This window comes from Chelmon rostratus, chromosome 3, assembly GCF_017976325.1.
Source record: "Chelmon rostratus isolate fCheRos1 chromosome 3, fCheRos1.pri, whole genome shotgun sequence".
Taxonomy (NCBI): Eukaryota; Metazoa; Chordata; class Actinopteri; order Chaetodontiformes; family Chaetodontidae; genus Chelmon; species Chelmon rostratus.
In genome coordinates this window covers 5,742,017-5,762,128 of record NC_055660.1, presented here as the reverse complement: position 1 = coordinate 5,762,128, position 20,112 = coordinate 5,742,017, and the positions used below count along the sequence as shown (strand labels likewise).

Here is a 20,112-nt window from a genome sequence, read left to right as displayed (position 1 = left end):
TTTTACTTGTAATGGAGTATTTTGTAGTGCACCATCAGTATTTTTACTTGACACAAATTGTCATGTCTCATACAGCAAAGAATAAAAGACATATTAAGATCAAAAAGACAATAAAAAAGTGATACAGAATAAAAAAAATTATATAAAGAGTATAAGAATACTGTTGCAAAAAAAGTAATATTGCACAAGATGTTTGCAGAGATGAGCATCTGTTAGCATGGATAAGATTAGTGCAAACAGTAGGTTTATGATGTTGTCATGGGAAACCGATCAGTACAGCCCTATGTTAAGTGATGCTGGAGTTAAATAGTCTGATAGTTTTTTCTCTTTTTCTCTGGTTTTGGTCTCCACCTCAACCAGTGAGGGAATTATCTGACCCTTTAGCTGCTAAATGCTCCACATGACCACCAACTACAGTTGCTAACTTTGTCTGTCTGCCTTTTGGTGCTGATCAGGTAGTGCACAGTGGGTTTATCAGAGCCTTTTCTCTGATGGCAGCTGCCTCTCGTGGCTGGAAATGATACTGATGAGAGCGGTGAGGGCAAAACTGCACACCAGACAACCAAAACAACAAACCTAAAGATGCTAAAATGCTCCGCAGGGTTGAGGGAAACTGTACAGTTTGGTGATTCTTGTCTGTGGGTCATGAACGACACCTTTCATGATGCAAGTAGTTATTGTTTGTATAAAAATACTGCGTGCTGCCTGCAGGGATTTTAATGTGGGGTTTTGTTCAGGGACGACCTCTTGATGTGACTGCATCAGTTTTTTCCCAGTTTTAAATAAGAGTGCGAGTATGATGCACTTGCAGCCTCCTGCAGATCATCAGGAACAGCACAGAGTGAAACTGCACACAGCTGGCTGGATACTCTTATGCACTCTTACACACTTTCACACCTTTTATGTTAAAAGAGGATTTTTCTGAAAAGAATCTTTATATTTTGATGTGTCTCTGTTCAAAATCTAACTTGTTGTTTGCAACGCTTTGACTTGCACCATCAAACACCACCAGTGTGCCTTGTCTTCACTCTTTACACGTGCCTTTTAAAATAAATGGGCTTCTTTCCAGCTTAATCTCCTCTTTGTTAAGTGTTTAGTGGCGAGCAATGACCTCAGGTTGCAGGAAAACGCACCAGAGAAAAAGCAAGATGCTGAGCGATGTGAGTGTGAAGGAGAATGCGCACGTGCGCACGGCGACTCGTGGCCAATTGTGTCCGCGAGGTTTCCTCAGAGCTCTCTCCCCCTCGTGCCTGCGAGGATAAAAGGCTCATTCCACTCCCTCGGTTATTTCACCCCCGAAAACTCTCACGATGCTGCAGCTGTTGACGTTCCTGGTGGAGAAGCTCTCTCTTCTCTCCAAGTTCAAACTTTTCGAGTCCAGCTGGTCGGACCGGGGGGACCAGGACCGGGAGCGCCATGCGCAACGCGGTCCCCAGCCGCCCGTCCGAAGAGGAGACCTGCTGGAGGTCCCCAGAACCCTTTTCACCCACTACGGCATTTATTTAGGTGACAATAAAGTCGCTCACCTGATCCCCGACATCCTCCCCGTGCTGACGAACGACAAGAAGCTCATCAGCTCCGTCATCACGAACAAGAGGCTCATCCTCGGCTGCATGTACAAGTGTGCCACGGTGCGCGTGGACTCACTGGAGGACTTTGCGTATGGCTCCAAGATCCTGGTGAACCACATGGATAAGGTGATGAAGAGCCACGCGCTCCCCAATGAAGACGTCGCCAAGAGAGCTGAAAAACTCCTCGGGGGCATCCCGTACAGCCTGCTGTGGAATAACTGCGAGCACTTCGTGACTTACTGCAGATACGGATCAGCAGTCAGCCGGCAAACAGAGAAGGTGAAGCCCGCGGCAGCTTTCAGAAACTACATGTCTGTCTTAACGAGTGCAGCTCTTGTTATTGATCATGCAAGTGGCATAGCTTTAATGCAGCTGTAGCCTCGTGAACAGGTAGACATCAGGGAAATGCATCATCGTGCTCTCACTGTACCAAAGAAAAAGATGCTGCTCGTTTGTTATCCAGGTTGGATCAACTTGTTATGAGGAGTGTTGGCACCCCATTGACCCCCATGTTGCCCCCCAGCCTCTGTACTTTGTGTAGCCTCTACTCTGACACCTCCAAGTTACCATTACTTTATCTAAAAATATGCACCATGTGAACACAGTATAAAGAGAAATAAGGTCGTAGATTTTGACACAGGACCCCTCGATACGACGGGTCCACAAGTTTAGGTCAGAGTTTCCTAATGCCCAGATCCTGACACATCTCCTCCTGTGATCAGTTCACCTCATTAAATATCTGCTGTGTGACTAGATTAAATTAAATCTATTAATTCAAAACAGTGTATTAAAGGTAGTATTCACTTCCACCTCTGCTATAAAGCTCTGACAGAAACCGTGATAATGCAGGGCACAACAAATCTGCAAATGGGATTACCCAAACCAGCCAACGTTAAGGGGACCCGGGTTGTTTGGGCCACTTGCAGTTCAGGGGGCAAGGGGCAGCCCTGCTCTGCCCAGCTGGTAATCCAGCTTTGACTTGAACAGCACGATGCTAACCTCCAGGCTAACCTCACACACTGATTCAGAATGGAAGTTTAACTGCTCAGAATGACAGAAACTTTTCAGGTGATCCAGGCTGAGCACAACTTTTAATTAATAATAATAATAATAATTAACTGTATTTCTTTCCCTTGTAGTTCTGCGAGTGCTTGAAATTAATCATCAGAGACCAGCGCAGCGTGATCGCCACAGTCCTTCTCGGAGTGATCTCCATCGTCTGTTTCGGCATGGCACCGTCAACTACGTTGCCCACAATCCTCGTCCCCTTTACTTTGTGGATGGCTGGTTAAAGGAGCTCAGCACAAGGAACCTACAAACAAACTGAGCTGAACTTTTACTTGACCGGAAGCCTCCACGGGACGGTGCACACCTGTCATGTGATGCCTCACGCTTTATGATCATACTTTGATTTGAGTGTGTCGACAGCGTTTAATGTGTCGTGTTGCCACATGAATTAACAGTTTCCTGTTGGCCTCTCATAATGGTCAACGTATGAAGTGTTTGATGAAGAAATATGGTTAGCGATTCATTTTTGCTAACGTTTTAGTCACTACAAAAATAGTATACAGTCTACAGCAACATCTTTCTATATGTATAAAGTGGGTATTTTATAGTAGTGCAGTTAATATAATGTTGTAAATATGAGAAATGTTTAATAAACAGTTTATTTTTACTCGTGTGCCTCCTGTGACTGTGACTCTCCATGCATCTCCAACCACTTTAACACACTACAACCACAAATTAGCTTTAAAATGTGTGATATTTATTGATATATGTTCTTATTGAGAGACTCCTCAATTCTTTAATACTAAGATTATATGCATAAATACAATATAGACTGGAAAAAGTTCAATCACATCAAAGCAGTGTCATCAAACTGCGAAGCCTTTTCATGTGGCTGTAATACTGCACCTATGACCTTTGAATTTCACTACATATTTTGATGGATTTAGCTCATTTGAGATGACACTCATTACATTTCTAGAACTAAATGAGATTTAAATACCAAACAAAGTGCTGAATAACGATGAGTCAAATTTAAAGGGTTGCAGCCCAATCTAGCTGGTGAACAACAAAGGCTGTTTATTTGGGTACGATGGCTCAATATCAGTGACCTTCTAAAAAAACGAGGATTTAACTCACTGCCAAGTCAGCCTTCTTAATGAGGAGCCCTGACCTTAATACACCACAAACAAGGCCTTCGGTTTCAAAATCCAACCACACAGCGAAGTGATTAGAGAAAGCTCCTTTATTTCTGTCAAAATCATATTGAGACATTGACCAATATAATCCTGCTAACCACTCTGGCCCCGCCCAGTTCCAAGGTGAATAAAAAGGCTGTGGGGCACTTTGCTGCACACTGTCATCATGTTTTTGTTCCAGCTGCTCAACTTTTTCTTTGCAGCTTCCAAAAAGGAGGAAGACTCGAAATACGACCTGTCGCTTTACGAGCGAGGTGATCTGTTAGAAGTCCCCCGGACGTTGTTCACACATTTTGGCATCTACCTGGGCAACAATCGTGTGGCTCATCTCATTCCGGACATCCTTCCTGTGATTTCCAAGAATAAATCCGCGATTGCCAAGATGGTGACCAATAACCGGCTGCTGCTGGGAGTTATCACTAAGGTTGCCAGCGTCAGAGTGGACTCCGTGGCAGATTTTGCGTATGGATCAGAGATTCTGGTCAACCACATGGATAAAGTGTGCAGCCAGCCAGCTTTGGACGGGGACGAGGTGGCCAGAAGGGCTGAGAAGCTCCTTGGCTCTGTCACCTACAGCTTACTGTGGTACAACTGCGAACACTACGTCATGTACTGCAGATATGGCATGGCCATCAGCTACCAGACGTACCAGGTACAGTCTCTGGCCAGCAGAGAGGTTCCAGATTTTGTTCATAATGGCCATGAAAAGATCCTTTCCTGACCACTGGAGGACAAAAACTACAGTCCTCGTCTGTGTGAAGATGAACTGCAAAGTTTAACTAATGCTATTATAAAGCTTCAACAGCCTGAGTTGTTATTTTTTTATTATTTATTGCATTTATTTTTTTGTTTCCCTTGACAAACTTTACTTGATGAGCTGAAGTGAAGGGATGGTGAAGAGGGATTGTTGCAGAAATAATACATTCAATTTGGAAGACAGTAATTTTATTCGACAAAGTCACGCTTTTGAAGCCTCATATTAGCATTAGTTGAACTTTCACACAGACGAGGGCTGTAGTTTTTGTCCTCCATTGGTGAGGAAAGGATCTTTTGGTCCTATATCACTTGATATAAAATCAATTAACGTACCCTCAATCCAGTATGGTTGAATTAGTCGATGAAGTCTGCTGCCAAATACATCAGAAAAGGTTTTTAAGTACACAAAGCAATTATTTATATCATATTTGAACAGTTATTTTGACAAATGAATTGGAGATTTCTGTGGAAATGTTGATTTCTTTTCCCACATTAATCTTTGACTGTTTAATTCTTCTTAAATGTTTCTGTCTTTGCATCCTGGAGATTATTTCCTGAGAAAGGTCACATGCAAAAAGCCAAAGGTTTAAGGTTCTTTGCACGTGCAGCATTCGCACCGCCGTCAGTTATTTATCTGGATTTAGGGAAAACCAGATTATGGGACACATTTGTAACTCTCGGCATGAGGTGGCATCTAAATGCTCTTATTTACTTACTTCACAGTGGCGGGTTCCCTCATGCTGAAATTAAACTGACTGATGCTCGATCACATGAGGATTATTTTCACAGCACTGACTTGTTTGCTTCAATCCGCTGGAGTGAAAATTAACTTATTCATGAGGCGAGTAGCTCCATCTAGTGTCACTTCATCCCCAAATTACTGCCACTGTGGAGCTGATGAAGACCTTCCTCATGATAATAGGCATCTGCTGCACTGCTAATTCACAAGCTAACTCAGCCAGAGCTCTCGGTGTAACCCTCACACTCTTTTCTTGCAGTTCTGCACAACAGTCCGGAAGATTGTTTGCAGCAGGATGAGCTCCTATCTGACGGCACTGTGTGGCGTCGGGATCATGCTGTATCTGGGCTGTGTGACACCGCTGACGGTTTTACCGACTCTGCTCATCTCATTCACCATCTGGATGGCGGCCTAACGGCCTCGTGAGAAAAGACTAATTTAACACTCTGGTGGAAGCTGAAATAAAGTCCTGTGGTTTAGCTACATGACTGAAGGCACTGGGAAACAAACGCGTCCATGATAATAAAAACTGTCATTTGCTCTTTGCTTTGTTGATTTTTTTATATATTGCCTGATGTTTTATGTTTCTTTGCATAAATCTTTGCATAATCTTCATGCCGTCAGACACCTTTTTTGTTAGATGTCTAATTTAGTAAGTTATTCATAATTGATGTTCACCAGGCTTTGATATTCAACATTAATCACATTTAACACGAAGCAGCTCGTAGATTATAAATGGACTTAAAGTCAGCACAGAGGCAAACTCCTGAAGACTGAGATATCGGGTAGAAGAGACTGATCTGTGATGGTGTGCGTGGACGGATGCTGCTGCAGTGAATCCTTGTTTTTAGTTTGTCATCAGTGTGATGCTTTACTCATATCGTGCTCGAGTTAAAATGTTGGCTTGGACAAAGTGCAATAAGTCTGAATGGAGTACAGTAAAATTTTGATTGATCGTAATGTCGTATGTGTTTGTTAGCCCATTAAACATGTGTTTCTACCCGCTTCCTGTTGTGTCTCTTGCATGATGCTTGAATGTTCTCTGCTGCCATTAAAGGTTAATTGTATGTCACACCCATACGGTGCATGCAGACATGAGGTGTGAAATATGTTAGATTTATTCTGGAAAGAATAAATGAAAAACACTGTGAGTCACCTGATCTTTACTTCACTGGTTCAGGTGTTGCTGCCAACTGAACTTATTCCGATCAACACGAATGATGAATTAAAACAACAACAATACAATATCAAAATCTCAGCATTTCAAAAAATATGGTAATAATACAGTAAATATCCTGTGTGCCACACATGCAGTCCCTATGTTGTGGGAAAAACAGCATTTTAAATACATGAAAGGACTTCCCGTGAATGTACAGACACGAGTTCAGTGTTTATTACTGCAGAGAACGTGCTCAACTTTCTGTCATTGTAACAACAGTAAGAACAGCACAGCACTGATGGCCAACTTTCCTAAAACTCCTTTTAACAATTCCCATCAGAATTGAAAGGAAGTGCTATCACACCAACTGAACGCAGGAGATACTTAACAGTCAGCATGTTATTAAATGTTCTGAAGAAGAATCAAGAATTACTGGTTGATGAATTATTTTCAGAATCTGAGGATCGGAGTTGTAAATTATTAATCCTGCTTCTGTCCAAAGGGAAAACGTTCAGAAGGGTTTCATGATGCAGACGAGACAGTTAGGGGTGAGCAAGGAATGTTATTTATATAACAAATCAATAAATCTTTATCACTGTTGGATGGTGGAGAATCTGTCTGTGCCTACAGAAGTTATGTAAGTCCTTAAAAGGGATGAAATTGACTTCAACCTGTCGAAAATTTATCTTTATTAATAATGTTTCAAGGCCAAAGGAGCAAAGCGTGCAAGCAAAAAGTCCAAAACAGAGCAGGGAAGTACAAGGAGAGGAGGCTGTAGTGCTGCAGCTTGGAGAGCACAAGACTGGAACAACAGCTGAAGTGCAGGTACATACATTTCTGCTTCACATAATGCACGAACACAAAGGGAAGTATAACCTGGATACAGTGACACAGATGAAACCCTCGAATAGGCTGTTAAAGGTTAAATCCTGTGTGAAAAACAACAGGCTTTCAATGCATGTAAACAAAGCTACACTCATCTTGTTGAGATTCTGAACAATAATAGAGATATAGAGCATCAATTTTATGAGAGGGTCCGCATCTTGAACATAAGCACAATGTGATATACATTCAGTAGTTTGGCAATGCACCAGAACAGGCGGAGTAGAGCAAGATTTCTAACTGTTCTAAACATGGATGTAAACAATGCAGGTGTTTCGAAGGGTTTCGTGTGTGCATTCGGTATTTTTATTTTAGGCCATCCAAGAAGACACACTGAATATAAACATAACTCTGTTTGCAAAAAACTCCACAGAGTACCTTTGAAAACCTGCCAGAAGCACATGATCTTCTTCTGCCTCCAGGTTTCAGCGAGGACGCCGAACTATGCACAACAAATGGCTTAACGGCCTCTGGAGAGACGGCTCGTGAGAAAAGACTTCATTCAGCAGACTAGTGGAAGCTGAAATGAAGTCCTGCGGTTGACTAAAGGCATTGGGAGACTGATGTCAGGATGTTTTCCATCAAGCATATACAGTGTTTGGCTGCTGAACGTCCAGGATAGGGAGATATAAAAAGTCTAAAATAATCTGTGCCTTCAAACCTGAGCAACACAGCTAACGGTCAGTGCTAATGAAGGCTAATTGCCTGGACATTACACTTCAGCACTAATCCTGCAGAGAAGCACTCCGCATTGATTCAAGAGAGGCTGATGTAATGGGCTGAAGCCCCCACATTCTGTTTAGCGGAGTGCAGGTGCACAGTTCCCGCTGAGATTGAAGAGTAACTGAGTTTTGTCACCTCGAAAATTGACGCCTTTTTGCTTTTAGCCTGGATTCACAGGAGCAAATCTGATTTTCATATCTATAGAGCTAAAAAGCATGGATACATCCAGCATGGGTCACATGGCCGCTTTTGTAATCAGGTTTTCAGAGAACAGAGAAGAGAAGGATGAATCTTTACTGAGAGCACAAACAACTGGACTTGGTCTAAGCATGAACATGTTTACAATGTCCACTGGTAAAAGGGCCATTACAGGAGAAAGAAGGACTGCTGTGTTCTCAGTCCTGATGGATTTGTTCACTTAAAATTCACGCTTTTACTATTGTTTAATAGATATTTTATGCGTTTACAGTCGAGTTTTACACTTTCTTGGCTTTCTGTTTTCTGAGCACAGCAGTAAGTCTCTGCTTCCTTATTTTTAACAGCTTTTTCACCCTCACCAGAGCCTCCAGGGATACTGAGGCCCAAACATTCCAACTGCGACATGGTTCCCACACCAATAAAAGACTATCTCTCTTTTTCTCTGTTCAATTTGGATTCTGATGCAGTAAACAAACAGGTGTTTTTGGAGCGTTCCACAAATTTCCCAGTCTTTTGTTGCTCCTGTCCCAACTTGTTTGAAACACTGGCATCAAATTCAGAATAAGCAGATATTTACAAAAAATCAATAAAGTTAATGAGGTCAAACATTAAATATATTGTCCTTGTGCTGTTTTCAGTTGAGTAGATTATTTATAATTTATTTATGTTTTACACAGCATCCCAACTTTTTTAGAAATGGGGCTGCATAATGCTGACCGGTGTACAGCATCTAAGAGCCAGAGTCTACAAACATTCCAGTTTCATGTCAGTGTAAAGTGCAACACACAGTGGCACAAGAGGTGGTCAGGGTACAGTAGCTCCCAATCTAGGGTGTGTGTTAGCTGTGTAAATTCAACCTGACAGTCATCCAATCAGTATCCTGTGAGGAACTACTGCAGCAGTAGCAGCTACAGGCGGTCATTCGTTCCAAAACAACAATGGTGACTCGTAAAGAGGTTAGCGTAGATGCTGCTATAGCATGAGTTTTACCAGAGCTGGAGAGTATAAGCGAAAAAGATGTTTTCCCTCTTCTCCCGACTGGCTTCAGAAGAGTTTTGCTCAAGTCATGTGCTTCATTGATCTAATTGGTTGAAGTTAGTCTGTGACTTTTGAAATTTTCTGCGTATATGCAGATGACACACAAATCTACATGCAGATTAAACGACTGCTCACAAATCTCCAATGTCGAAGCTTGCTTGCTTGCTTGCACGCAAAAAATGTCTTCTATTTATCTGCCTGCAAATTAAATCCCACCAAAACATGGGTGTAAATTGTTGGCTAACTGTCTTGGCTAATGGATGTATGCCCAGGACATTTGCATCACAATACTTCCTAGTACGGCTTATGACATTGTAGTCCATGTTCAAGTTATGGTGATCAGACAGGAGGCCATTGAAAGTAAGGCAGCCTTGCGAGTTGCAATATGGGTCCCTTGAAACTTAATTAAAAGTGGTTACAGATAGTTGAACTGGTCTGACGACAAACTGAGAAACGCCACTGTTGCTATTTTCCATAGTCGTATTAACTACTCAGTGTAAATATGGCACAGCAGCAACTGTATTAATTATGACAAATAATGACCAGCAGGCTGAAAGACTCTTAGCATTGCCTGTTTGAAAACAGTGTGGTCATGCTTGTCTAAATTGACTGTATAGACACCCAGGAAGCCCTGTGTGTGTGAACAGGAAGGACAATGCCTTGTCATCATTTGAATGCAAATTTGCAGCAGCCACGACTGAAGTTGTATCATAATGATCTCATTTAGATTCATAAAAGACTCTGATGTCTCTGGTGATGCAGATAAATATTGAAGTAAACACACCTAGAGACACATCCTTTACCTGTGAAACCTGCACCGCCATATGAATAGGACAGACCTTCAGATTTAATTATGCGACGTCCTTGGTTCAAGTCATCCCTCTTTCGCCTCTTGTTTCCTGTCTTCTCTCTACTGTTGCTATCAAAATAAAGGCAAAAATATATATGTAAAAACACAGTCTTTGTATAGAAAATAATCATGTAATTTGTAACAAAGAGTTTGACTACAAAACAAGCAGCAAGACCTAAATGTTGACAAAACTTTATGCTGAAATAGACCGCAACATTATCTGAACAAATTGTGTGAATCTGAATTTTTCATTTAACGGCATTAATAATAATGTAAGAGCGTAGCTAACATTAAAGTTGCCCCTGATTATCGACTTTACTTTAAACAGACATTTGGTCATTGGGTTGTGGCATCCTCTCAGGTTGTGTGGCTTTGTAAAGAACAGGTGACATTTTGTCAATAACTTTATTTAAATTGGCTGACCCCTGACAGACGGGCCTGTGCAGCCGAGCATATTAATGTCTCTGCAGTTCAGGGTGATAAATATGCTGCCGTCCTCTACAGACGTCTGCCATGAAAAGCTCCTGCAGATATTAAGAAACACTCAACTCACTTCAGATAAATCTCTGGCACAGGTTTCTATTTAGATCAAGGTAATCAATAATCAGTCACTACTCTGTGGTTACCGGCTCGCTGCATGCTCTTGTTTCGGGCAGTGGAGGAGTAGCTCTGATTTATAAGATGTGTTTTAAGTGAATGGCTGCTGTAAGTCTTCTCTAAATAGGATCAATTAAACATTAAAGACTGAGGAAATGCATTTAGAGTTATTTACATTTAGAGCTTTGCTTTGCCTTTTTACTGGAAAGGTCGCACACATTGTCCAAGCATTGGAAGAATATATTTGAATTCTCATTACAGACCGATAGCAATTATATCCACTTAAATGATGTGGTGAAATTATCATTAATCATTTGAAGCAATCCTTGCTTGGCTTAGGTTAAGATAAGATAAGATCAGATGAGCTATTATTGATCCCCAGAAGGGACATTCAGTAGTTGCAGCAGCACAAGGACAGAAATACGTACAGATAGAGTAAAGTAGAGTCATACTTGGTAATTTAGGATTTTCAGTCGAGCATCACAGCTGGTTCACTCACCTTCACTCTTGACAGTCTGGTTTGTCTCATGAGGAGATAATTAAAACATAATCCTCTTAGGAGATGACCAAAACAGAGCTCAAAGGAAAGTGAATATTGGACTCACTTTCATCAGATGACCAGAAACACGGCTCATGACAAGTGGATTTGCATCTGAATTTATACAGATCAGCATAATATTATATTATATAATGTATAACATTTTACCTCACAGCTATCAAAAGCCATGCTGCTGTGCTTTAGACATTTTAAACATACATTTCTACCATTCCAGGCGTTTATTAGCTTACATTCATTTCTTCATGTCAAGAAAATCTATTAGACATATTGTATGGAAGGTGCTATCCATATTATCTTGATATTCTATGGCCAATATAGTCCATCACAGTGAGCATGAAATCTACATTAAAGTCCACCTTCACCTCCATCTCCACCTGCACCTTCTGTGTACTTAACATTTAAGTAAACACACTTAACTAAATGGTCAACCATTTGCACTCAGTATATACATTTCAGTATATTTCAGCTGCTGTTGGTATATTTTTATTGTCTTAGTATATTTTCATTTCTGGTATATTTTTATTGCATTTACGTATATTTTTATCTACATGTTAGTTTATTGTATTCTAGTATCTTTATTTTATTTTGTTATCTTTCTAATTGTTTCTAACATGGGGGTTGAAATGCAAATTTAATTGACATGTTATGCTCAGTGACAATAAAGACGATCTTGAGTCTTGAAAAGTTATAGGTTACTGCAGCCCTCAGAAGTCATGAATGAACAATAGCTGCCTAGAAATGAAGGAAAACTTAAAAAACTTGTGCAGGAAATAGTCCCCAGAGATGTTACACATTGTACAAAGAGCGGAAACCTTAACTCTTATGGTTCCTTAATGACAGCAGAAAAATGTTTTCTTGTGCTGCCATTCACAAGGTCTTCATTTACAGTCTGCCCTGCTTCCTAAAATCATCGAGGAAACTCTGAACATGCTCATCTCTTCAGGGTTTGTTGGTTTTTCTCATTACTTCACCATCTGTGTCGCTGCACTATGGATGGAGTGGGCTTTTGCCAAGGATGCTGCCTGACAGTAACTCAATTTCCAGTGGCCACATGGTGTCTTGGTTTATAACAGTGGTAATCAAATTATGAGACCAATTACCAGCCAGAGGCGAAACAGTTTGGGTCAGATACATTGTGCTACACTTTAAAGTGTATGCCCTCATTGTCATTGCCCATCATATAAGAGGTGACTTTGAGTGAGGTCTCTAATGATGATGTAGTTTGTGAAGCAAAAGCAGCAAAGCTTCAAGATTTAAGGAAGTTTGTGTTAATCAATCACCATCACCTGAGCCAAAAAGGATGCTGTCATCATCTTCACTGAAACACTTTGGGAAGAAATCATTTTCAGGCTCAGAGATGAGTTTTAATTGCCAGCATTATAAATTGTTGGTATTGGCTAACGTGCCTCATATTAACATGATTAAAGGCCCCGTGCCTCTCAGTGATGGAAGGTGAAGGTGTGTGTTCATATTAGCCCCGCGTGGCGCTGGCAAGCTGAAGGTGCAGCCCACCTCTTGCCCAGTTCGTGCTGGGATGGACTCCAGCCTTCTGTGGCCCTGCGCAGGACACATGCAGTAACGGGTGGAGGAGTGATGGTGCTTGTTTTACTTTTGGCTGAGTGCTCACAAAGCTGGAAAAAAGCAAATGCAGCCCTGTGCTCACTCCTCAATCCAACATCTCTTCTGTGGCCAATTCAGTCTCCAGTAGGTCACATTACATTATATTTGGATTACGTCCTGGAAAAATGAAAACGTGCCTTGAATTCCCACATTAAAATAATAATAATAATAATAATAATAATAATAATATTGCCACTACTACTAATAATAATGTCAATAAAGTCCCATTAAGATCACAATGGATTTCAGCGCAGAGCCACTGACCTGAATGTAAAACAAATCAAATATATCAAATAGATGATTTGATTCTTGGTTATATCAGAAAGATTTGACATGAAAGCTGCTTTTCTTACACTGTAGGTTACTGGATGAAATGCTCCATCTGTACTGTACATCGTGTCCTTCTGCATTCGGCACTGAAACGCGCTATTTGCCTCTCCAGCACGGGCAGACGCGCGTTCGCTCTGGATGAAGAGCAAAAAAAGCGCCCTGCTGGAAGTGGCAGGGGCTTCATCTCTCGGTGTGAGGGTGCTGGAGAGGAAAGGACGCGTTTCCTTCCGTCCGTCCGGCTCACAGGGCAGGTAATGCGCCCTCGATGCCAAACGGGCTGCGCTGTTCCTCCTCCAAGACGGTTATTACTCCGGCGGTGCGCAGTACTTCATAATGTTTGGCTTGTTTGGACACCATCACTAAACTTCCCTGGAGCAGAAACAATGAGAGGAATGTAAGAATCTCTCTGCAGACTGAGGTGAGTGCAAACGACCCGCGTCTCCTTTCTCTGTTTAATGTGTTTTTCTTCATGAATTATTATCTCAAGCTGCCGCCGGACGCAGTGACAACTGCATTTAACTCCTGGAGACACTTTGTGCGCGTAACGTATTCATGAAATGCCAGAAATATAATAAGGTCAGGTTTGGTAATTAAAGATTTTCAGTCCAGCTTCGCAGCAGGTTCACTCATCTTCACTCCTGATAGTCTGGTTTGTCTCGTGAGCAGATAAATGAAGTGAAGGTGTTTTCAAACGTTGCATCTGCAGCAGTTTTCATGAAGGTGAATCTGTGGTTCAGTGTGATCGTCCCAGAGCTTTCTGAGGGAAACTCCACCCTACAAACAGATGTGTATTAAACATGCAGTATCTCATCCTGTGAGATGCAAACTTGATGATTTGAACTTGGTGGAGTTTTGGGTGCTGTAGATGTTCTGCTTGAGTTTTTTTTATAGAGATAGATGTGGATCAGAAAACGTGCCCATATTGCAGCAGAGCCACCACGGCTGCTGTCCTCAGCCTCTCTGTGAAACAGGTCCAGGATCACGAAAGCATCACATGAAGTCTGTCTCTTTCCACATGTTAACGAGACAATTTAAAAATGTGCTGTCCAATATTAAACATTTAGAATATTTTAATCTTATTTTGATGCCAACGTGTCATAAATCATAGTGATCCTCCTCTGGAAGGTGCATATTTAGTCGGCATCAGTCTTAACTGAAATAAATGTTCTCTTTAAATGTGTCGCCGCTGCAGCATCTTCTCATTAATTGCAAAGCTTTTCATACGCTCCAAAAGAACATAAACATCGTTTTATATTTAACAGATGTCACCCTTTTGTTTTTGGAGAAATACTGAAACATTTTGCCTGTTTGTTGCCTGTTAATAAAAAATGTATATGTGATATCTGACTTTGTGTGCATCACGTGTACATTGCTGAGACTGATGTCCATATTTTCACAGAGTGACTTATGGGGACTGTTGGCCATGGATCCTCTATATCAACTAAACACAACCCAAGCAGAAGATTCAGAGTTTGGAGCGAACTCCTCCAGCTGCTGCTGGACCACAGACACGATCAATGACGAGAACATTTTGAAGCTGGACGACAGCACAAAGCTGGTCGGAGTCCAAGTGATCCTCATCCTCGCCTACAGCACAATCATATTGTTCGGAGTCACTGGAAACTCCTTAGTGATTTACGTTGTCTACAAGTTTAGAAATCTACGAACCGTTACCAATTTCTTCATAGTGAACCTAGCCGTGGCGGACCTGCTGGTGAACACTCTGTGTTTGCCTTTCACCCTCGTCTACACTCTGTACGACGAGTGGAAGTTCGGCCAGGTGCTGTGCTTCATGCTGCCCTGCGCTCAAGGCATGGCGGTGCACGTGTCCACCATCACCATGAACGTCATCGCCCTGGACCGCCACAGGAGCATCGTCTACCACATGGAGACCAAGATGTCCAAGGTCATGTGCGCCGTGGTCATTGCCATCACGTGGCTCGTCAGCGCGCTGCTGGCCAGCCCGCTCGCCATCTTCAGGGAGTACGGGACGCTCGACCTCTTGCCCAACGAATCTTTCCCGGTGTGCATGGAGAAGTGGCCGGGAAGCAGCATGAACGGAAGCATCTACAGCATATCGGCGCTGCTGATTCAGTACGGTTTGCCTCTGGTCATCAACTCTGTCGCCTACATCCGCATCTGGAATAAGCTGAAGAAAACCTGTGGAGGTCGAAATGACCGCCAGCAGCGCAGGAGGAAGACCACTAAGATGCTGCTGACCATGGTGGTGGTCTTCGCCGTCAGCTGGTTGCCTTTCCACGCCTTCCAGTTGGCTGCCGACATCGACAGCACTGTGCTGTCTATGAAGGACTTTAAGCTGCTTTTCACCGTGTTCCACATTGTGGCCATGTGCTCCACGTTCGTGAACCCCATCCTATACGGGTGGATGAACAGCAACTACAGGAAGGCCTTTTTGTCCGTGTGTCGGTGCTACCAGCCCTTCAGCTTGAGGGTGAGGTGCTCCAAAGGCAGAGAGGCGAAAAAAGTCGAAGACAGGGTTTGTACAGACTGCAAATCAACAAATGTTTAAGCGGTGCAGTGGGTTCATTGATTATTATTCGTGGAAATGTGAAGCAGAGGCATCATGCAAGCCAAAACTCTGCGTGGGAACAGTTAGAGTGGGGGGTGGCGGCATGGGGGTCCTTCCCTACAAAAACAAAATAATAATAAAGTTGCAAATTTCTACAATTTGACAATAATCTCAAAGACTTTGAGGCGATTATTTTACAATGTAGGTCGGTAACCTCCCACTTTATATTCGGGTAAATACTGTATAGTTAATATTTGTGCTGTTGTGGATGTTGAAAATGACACTTATTCACTCACTGCGGCCACTTTTCTTGAAAAAGAGATAAATCTCATCTGCTTCACCACCAAAATTTTAAGGGGCATAAACTCACATAAAGACTAAATCCGCTTCGCAAATCACTTCAGAGAACTTAGATAATAAAGCCACAGATGAAAAGAACCTGCCAACATGGTTATAAATGTATTTTTGATATACAGAGGCATAAGAGGCAGCAACAGGTGAGGCTAACTCTCTCCGAGCTCACTTCCTGGGTCCCCTGCCTCCATCTATCACAAGTCACGACTAGCCCGCTAGCCACAGGGCTAAACCACCAGAATGAGGGAAAGCTGCTAACTTTAGCTGGTACTAGCCAATTATCTTGCAATGCTATGCTAAAAAAGCTAAAACTACGGCTATATTTCTCAAATGCACGCAGTTAAGATGTAGCTTGCACCTCCTGCAGTGTGTTGCAGGTGCATAGATGACCTGAGTTCATGCTGCAGCTGGAAGAAACCAATACCACCGGGAAACGGGGGGATGGAGTGATGACTTTTTGAGCTATGACATAAAATATCATCACATGAAAAAGCCAGTTGGGCCTCGCAGCTTGAATGGACTTGGCACGTCTGTGTGCAGTTCATTTTTGGTTTCGTGTCTCTCAGAATGAGGGATGATGAAAGTGTTTGTGAGTCAAACGATGGTGGATGTTCCACAGTTTAAAATATTTATGATTTTACAGACCGTTCCTGTCGCTTTCATACCTTCAGGTTGATTTTCTGGCTAAAGTTTGTTGTCTTACTTTCCTGTCGTGATTGTCCAGGTGAGAGATCTGAGGTGATAAATGCTGATGCACTCATATGAGTCACCTTCAGTTATTACTTTGAGCTCAGAGCCTCTTAAGCTTTTTTTTTTTTTTTTGTGCCCTGGGTTTTTTCTCTCAGGCTACACACAGCCAGACAAACGTTGTCCTGCTTGAGTTTCCACGTCTCAAATCAATTATCTGCTCTATACATGTGATGAAATTCCTTACCACCAACATGTAGGAACATCTCTTTCTCATTAGCACAGGGGTGGGCAAACTTTTTCACTTGTGGGCCACAAAGGGTTCTAAAATTTGACTGGGGGGCCGGACCAGGAGCAGATGGATGGAGTGTTTTGGTAATCCACCTCATAAGAGAAAATAAAATATCATGAGATATGTAGAACACATGTGCTTTAATTTCAATTGAAAATGAACAAAAGCATTACAACTAAATATCTGTCTTTGAAGTCCCACAGAACTGAGCGATTTATTGAAATGACTCTTTTTATTATTTTAAAGCACTGAAAGTTGTGTTATCCTTAAGGATATTATCATCATCAGTCTCCTCCTGACTGTCTTCATTTAAAAAACGGTAGGAGATGCAGGTCTACTTGTCCTCTCCTTCTATTCAATCATCCCTAATGCCAAAACTCAACAACGAGCAGCGCGAGGACGGAACAGTGACAACGCGCCAGTATGTGGAGCGCGTTATATTTGATCGCGCTGCATTTGCGCACTTGGTTTTGAGAACGTACGTGCACCTGAGCACCACATATGTGCATCCCTTAACAGACAGAACAAATTAGTTTCAAATGCATTTTTTACATAACACAACGAAGAAACGTACTTTTAATTTCAGTGGGAACAGTGTTGTTGGTCTCCCTTTTTATCCAGCGCATCAAAGTCTGGAGTCAGTTTTCTTGCTGTATCATAGTCTTTAAACACCGCCTGATCGGTGTTCAGTCAAAAATATTTAGTTGTCCACTCCTTATTAATAACTGGACATTCTTAGCTCCGCTCATCTTTACAGAAGGGCTGAGGGTCGAAGAGTAAAGCGCAAACGTGGAGTAATACGCTTCACCTCAACAAAGCTCAATGTATCTAGAGTGCGCCATCTATTGGGAAAAAGCCAGAATTGCAGGGAAAATAAAACATTAACAAGGTTTATTGATATAATTTGTTCAAGTTCGGCGGGCCGGATTAAATTTTGTAACGGGCCGCATATGGCCCTCGGGCCGTAGTTTGCCCATGCCTGCATTAGCATATGAATATCCCTGTAAAGTCTTCATCAATCTACATGCTTTATCTGCAGATGATACAGAGACGTGCAATCAAAACAGCTAGACCTTGACTTGCATTTGATATTAAATACCTTCAGCATTGAACTTGCAGTATATTATAGTGATGTTATAGTTGAAGCTTGAACCAGGGCCAACGCCTCTAAATCTGCTCCAGCCTGGTTCAATATGAAATGCCGTACATTTCTGCAGCGTAGTTAAAGTTCGGTCATAGGTTATAAAGGTTGTTCTGTGTTAGTCAGAAAGAGCTCAGTTGACCTGGCATACTTGATTATATATACTATATATCTAAGTATAATAAACCTCATTGACCAATGAAATGCTATTCAAATAAAATGTGCTGCTGTCAACAATCAGGAATTTATCAAAGGATGCGAGGACATTCATTTAATTTATCAAGCCAGGGTGCATCAGGGTCCAAATACGAGAGCCTTGAATTCATATATTCCCACATGCGGGCTGTTTGTTAAGTGTGGCTAGCCTTTAATGCTAATGGCGTGATTAATGATTCCAATGCATTGCAGTTAGTAGGATGCTATCAAATGAACTAAAGTGAACAATAAATAAGCAGCAAACCAATTTGAACAAAGCTGTATTGATGCATCACAGCAGCAGAATGGGCTCATTAAGTGCTCATGGGAAACATTTTGAACATTAGTATTAGTTAAAAAAAATATGCACATGCGCTACGAGAAGTTATTATTCTTTACTCTTCATTCGGGTCAAAGATGCATCGCGTCAACAAAAAAGCACAAACTGAACAAAAAGATCAGAAAACAAGTGCAGCGACTTCACGCATGAAACCTCGAACAGCAGCAACCTACAGTGGAAACAAGGACGGGGCTGCACCACATCCACGGCACCAAAAAACCAAAGCCAAACGCTTCCAAAAGCTGGAAGGACAGAAAACATCTGGGCGAGACTCATCCGTTCCTGCCTCAGCCACCTTCTGAACGAGGATCTGTCGTTAACGTCGGCTGGGAGCTCACCCCAGGCTGAGGAACCTCTCAGAGGGACGACCTACGCTCACTTGACCAGACGTTGCCTCTGGTTTATTCTGGATGTCGACGGTGACTTTTTAAATACGGGATGAATGATGGCTGCCAGGATCCAGTCATGCGCGGACCGGGAAGCTGGCAAAGCTGCAGAGCTTTGTGCTGATTGTCAGTGAGATATCCTGACACAACGTTTTTACACTGAGCGTGTTGCTGGACGGACCTTTAATGGACATGCTGGTTGTGAATTTTACTGCATGCTGGAATATACAAATAATAAATATCAAATAGACATGAAATCATGACATGTGAAGCCACCAATTAACTGACATCTGCTTTGTTTACTCACTGCTTCAGCCTTGATATTTATTGGTTATGGGGTTTGATCTGCAATCACAGTGTGTGTGTGTGTGTGTGTGTGTGTGTTTTCCTTATAGATTCAATAGGAAGCTGAAACAGGCTTCCTTATTAGACAGACGCAAGGGGTTCCTCGTCTTCCTGACTCGTCTTTGTTTACAGCGAGCATCCTAATTACCACTCTTTGCTTTCACACTGATTACACTGGTGCTCAGGATTCGAGGAGCCCTTCCTGTTGACCAGGTCCTCACTGATTTACTCTGTGTGTACGTGAGGAGCCGGGAGACCGGGATATTAGCTCTGCATCTCCATTTTTAGTAACCTATTCATGGTGCATTCAGCACTAAATCAATATTTGTTTCTTCAACTGTCTGCTGTTATTGAGCAGCTGCTACAAAGTGTTCCCTCAGGACGAGGATGCTGGCTAATCAAGTCAAATGAACAATAGCTTTGAAACTAATTAAGTTCCTCCTCGCTCTTGTCTTTTGGCTTTCAGAAGAGAAAGCACTTACGTCACTCCTCCTGTGCGTCTCTTGGCTCTCCGTCCACATGTATTGCGGCTTTTTGTCGGCGGGCCGAGCATCGATTTTGTAAATTAATTGCTCTTCGGTTGCGAAATGGGAGGTGAAACACAGTGTGACAGCTG

At 42.2% G+C, this 20,112-nt stretch overlaps 3 protein-coding genes across 3 annotated transcripts; all 3 read left to right on the top strand.

Annotated features, from left to right (window-relative positions):
• Positions 1–1,310: 1,310 nt before the first annotated feature.
• Positions 1,311–2,863, top strand: lrata (lecithin retinol acyltransferase a). Its single transcript, XM_041934170.1, has 2 exons — positions 1,311–1,850; positions 2,711–2,863. Exons 1-2 carry the CDS (start codon positions 1,311–1,313, stop codon positions 2,861–2,863), a joined length of 693 nt encoding a protein of 230 aa, XP_041790104.1.
• A 1,078-nt stretch (positions 2,864–3,941) lies between these two features.
• si:dkey-30k22.5 (lecithin retinol acyltransferase family protein) lies at positions 3,942–5,685 on the top strand. The gene is made up of 2 exons (XM_041934172.1): positions 3,942–4,427; positions 5,530–5,685. The coding sequence occupies exons 1-2, from the start codon at positions 3,942–3,944 to the stop codon at positions 5,683–5,685; spliced, it is 642 nt and encodes a 213-aa protein (XP_041790106.1).
• An 8,943-nt stretch (positions 5,686–14,628) lies between these two features.
• On the top strand, positions 14,629–15,756 carry npy2r (neuropeptide Y receptor Y2). The gene has a single exon (XM_041934225.1). The coding sequence runs from the start codon at positions 14,650–14,652 to the stop codon at positions 15,754–15,756; it is 1,107 nt and encodes a 368-aa protein (XP_041790159.1). The 5' UTR covers positions 14,629–14,649.
• Positions 15,757–20,112: the final 4,356 nt, after the last annotated feature.